This window comes from Mauremys mutica, chromosome 26 (genome assembly GCF_020497125.1).
Source record: "Mauremys mutica isolate MM-2020 ecotype Southern chromosome 26, ASM2049712v1, whole genome shotgun sequence".
NCBI classification, from domain to species: Eukaryota; Metazoa; Chordata; order Testudines; family Geoemydidae; genus Mauremys; species Mauremys mutica.
The window spans coordinates 16,391,119-16,394,583 of NC_059097.1; the positions used below are offsets into that span (position 1 = coordinate 16,391,119).

Consider the following 3,465-nt stretch of genomic DNA (forward strand, 5'->3'; position numbering starts at 1 on the left):
TGCGTTCCAGACGGACTTTCAAGCCAGCAACTCACCAATACTGCTAAGAACCTGATATATCCATTTTGGAATGTATCTGACTGCGTTCCCATTTAACTTGTTTCTGTCTTACTTTTGTTTAAACCTTTAGTTTAGATGCTAAAGGATTGTCTGGAAGGATGGAATTTTGGGTAATATCCAAACCTATACTGACCTGGTGATGTGGCTGACCCTTTGGAGTCAGAAGAACACTTTGTTTATGTGAGCAGAGTTTTTAAATAACCTCTCACTGTACTGGACCTAGTTGCTGATTAGGAGTCAGAGAACAGGGATGCAATAAAGGGGGCCATGCGATTTCTTTTTTCAGCTTCTCGATAACCCGTGTGGGGGATCAGAAGCACAGTTGGTGGCTGGTCGGTGAGTTTAACTTCAGTGTTAACCATCAGTTTTGGGAGCATCTACTCTCCCTTTTTCAGCCTGTCCTAACTTTGGCATTTTCAGTTAGAACTGCCCCTGGTCCACCAGGTCACACTAAGCACTGAAGTTAAATGAATAGAATGTTTTTTTATGACCAAGTCTTATAAAATCAACTGAACTCCTTTGTTTTCTTTCATCTGAGCAGGGTTTCTAGTTTTCCAACGTGATGTGATCTCCCAGCTGGAACAAGGGGAAGAGCCATGGGTCCCAGACCTCCAGGGTTCAGAGGAAAGAGAGATCCTGAGATCTTCCTGCACAGGTGAGGAAACATTAAACCACCTCAGAATCTGTAAGTGCCTGAAGGAAACATCTGGGATGCCCAACAAAGCCCTTGGGGAGGTCTCTCAGTTCATTATTGTCCCTAGCAGGGGTCATATCCTCAGGGTAAATATAGTTCATGGCTTCCTATAGATCCTAGCAGACACCAGGCAGTAGCTTCCTCCCTTCCCCCTGCGTATTTGGATGGGATGTGAAGGCTGAATTCATCCCCCTCCTCTCTCCTATTTGGGGGAAGAGTTTGGGGGAGTTCAGCACCTGATTTTTATTTGACCTGTCTTCAGCACTTGTTTGTGTTTGGTCTTCTCCTTTCCATCCCTGTTTGAGGTTTCTGTCTCTGTCACAGCAGGTGATGCAATGGCATGTGAGAAAGAGGAGCAGAATTCTCAGCCTGAAAATGTTGAGCCAGTGGGTAAAAACAGAGCATTATCTCAAAGATCGAAAAGGAATGTGTCCAGGAGTCATGAGCAGGGAAAATCCTGGGAGATTCAGCACAGACCAGAAACAGATCAAGGAAACCAGCCAGGGAAGAAAGTGGATAAATTTATTTCCTGTTGGGGAACTCAGAAGGTCCTCATGGAAATCACAACACAGCAGGATATCCTCAGGCGAAAGAGAAAAAATACATGCAGGAAGTGTGGAAAAACCTCTCACAGCTCAGCCCTTTCTGTACATCAGAGAATCCACACAGGGGACAGGCCCTATGAATGCACTGAGTGTGGGAAAACCTTCAATCGCAGTTCGCACCTTATTAGTCATCAAACAATCCACAGAGGAGAGAGGCCCTATGAATGCCGTGAGTGTGGGAAATGCTTCACTAGCAGCTCAAACCTTTCTCAACATCAGAGAATCCACACAGGGGAGAGGCCCTTTGAATGCTGTGAGTGTGGGAAATGCTTCACTAGCAGCTCAAACCTTTCTCAACATCAGAGAATCCACACAGGGGAGAGGCCCTTTGAATGCCGTGAGTGTAGGAAAACCTTCAATCGCATTTCACACCTTATTAGGCATCAAACAATCCACAGAGGAGAGAGGCCCTATGAATGCCGTGAGTGTCGGAAATGCTTCACTAGCAGCTCGGCCCTTTCTGTTCATCAGAGAATCCACACAGGGGAGAGGCCCTTTGAATGCAGTGAGTGTGGGAAAAGCTTCACTAGCAGCTCAGATCTTTCTCAACATCAGAGAATCCACACAGGGGAGAGGACCTTTGAATGCCGTGAGTGTGGGAAATGCTTCACTAGCAGCTCAAACCTTTCTCAACATCAGAGAATCCACACGGGGGAGAGGCCCTTTGAATGCCGTGAGTGTGGGAGAAGCTTCACTCAAAGATCAGTCCTTTCTAGACATCAGAGAATCCACACAGGGGACAGGCCCTATGAATGCACTGAGTGCAGGAAAACCTTCAATCGCAGTTCACACCTTATTAGGCATCAAACAATCCACGAGGAGAGAGGCCCTATGAATGCAGTGAGTGTGGGAAATGCTTCACTAGCAGCTCAAACCTTAGATTTAATTTACCCTGGTTCCTCAACTGTTGTTACAGCTCTAGTACCCATCAATCCAAAGACTGAGAGAAATGGAGAGTTCCAACCATTGTCCTTTTAGTATCTTATTGTTCCTCTCTCTGTTTTTTGTGCTGGCCTTTCTATTCTATCATTTTCTGCCTTTGTTTAGTTGGTAACAGTTGGTTTCCATCACTCACGTTTGTTTGTTTAAATCTCTATCCGTTGTTAAATAAATTTTTTGCTTGTTCGATAACTGTACTCAGGTGCTGTGTGAAATACAGTAGCAATGGTCCACAGTAAAACTAGTAACCTGGGATACTTGGGGAAGAGAGGATCTGGGATTTCACCGAGTATCTGGTGATCCGGGCTGGACCCCAGAGGGGGACACATTGAAGGAACTAAAGGGTTAAGGTGGCTGCTGTAGCTCAGAGGAGGGTCCTTGAGTTCCAGCAGGCTGGTGAGTTTGGTCACTAACATCCAGCTTCCAAATGCAAAAGTCCCTCTTCCTTGTGGCAGGTGGCAACAAGGAGACTGAGCCCTCAGCACCCTGAGAAGGGTCACAATGTGTCTCTATGTTGATCCACCTGTCAAATTCACACAGGGAAAGCTCCCGATAGCACAAAACTCTGCCCTATGAAATCATGGAACATGTGCTCTTTGCTCTGTGAAAGCATGTAAAGAATCCAAGTGCTGGAGGACAGGGTTTGGGTCCAGAGTGACCTAGACAAATTGCAGGATTGGCCCAAAAGAAATCTGAGGAGGTTCAACAAGGAGAAGTGCAGAGTCCTGCACTTAGGATGGAAGAATCCTATGCACTGCCACAGACTGGGGACTGACTGAGTGAGGGGGGTTTGATAGCAGCCTTCAACTACCTGAAAGAGCAGCAGTGTGGGCTTTCTCCTGGCCACTTTTGCTGGGCTGGGCAGGCGTCCTGGAGGCCTTTCTAGAAGAGTATTGGGAACTGAGTTAGAAAAAACAATGTGAAAACCAGAACCTCAGGTTTAGACTCATTTATTTATAATATTAAATCTTCAATTCTAGTGTCACAGTCAATACAATTGCTTCAGCCTGATAGTTGCCCAAAGGGAAACTTAACTTCTCTCCAAAGGGAGTGGAGAGAAAGCACTTTTCAGAGTCCAAGAGAGACAAGGTGGTGAGGGTAAGAGGACCAACCTCTGTTGGTGAAAGAGACAAGCTGTGGAGCTAACCCAGCACCCTTCTTCAGTTC

At 46.1% G+C, this 3,465-nt stretch overlaps 1 protein-coding gene across 1 annotated transcript; it reads left to right on the top strand.

Moving 5' to 3' along the window:
- Nucleotides 1-1,353: 1,353 nt before the first annotated feature.
- LOC123356611 (zinc finger protein 383-like) lies at nt 1,354-2,178 on the top strand (the record flags this gene model as incomplete). Its single annotated transcript, XM_044999971.1, has 1 exon — nt 1,354-2,178. A coding segment is annotated over one exon (825 nt), but the record flags the coding sequence as incomplete, so codon positions are not given.
- Between the last annotated feature and the right edge of the window lie 1,287 nt (nt 2,179-3,465).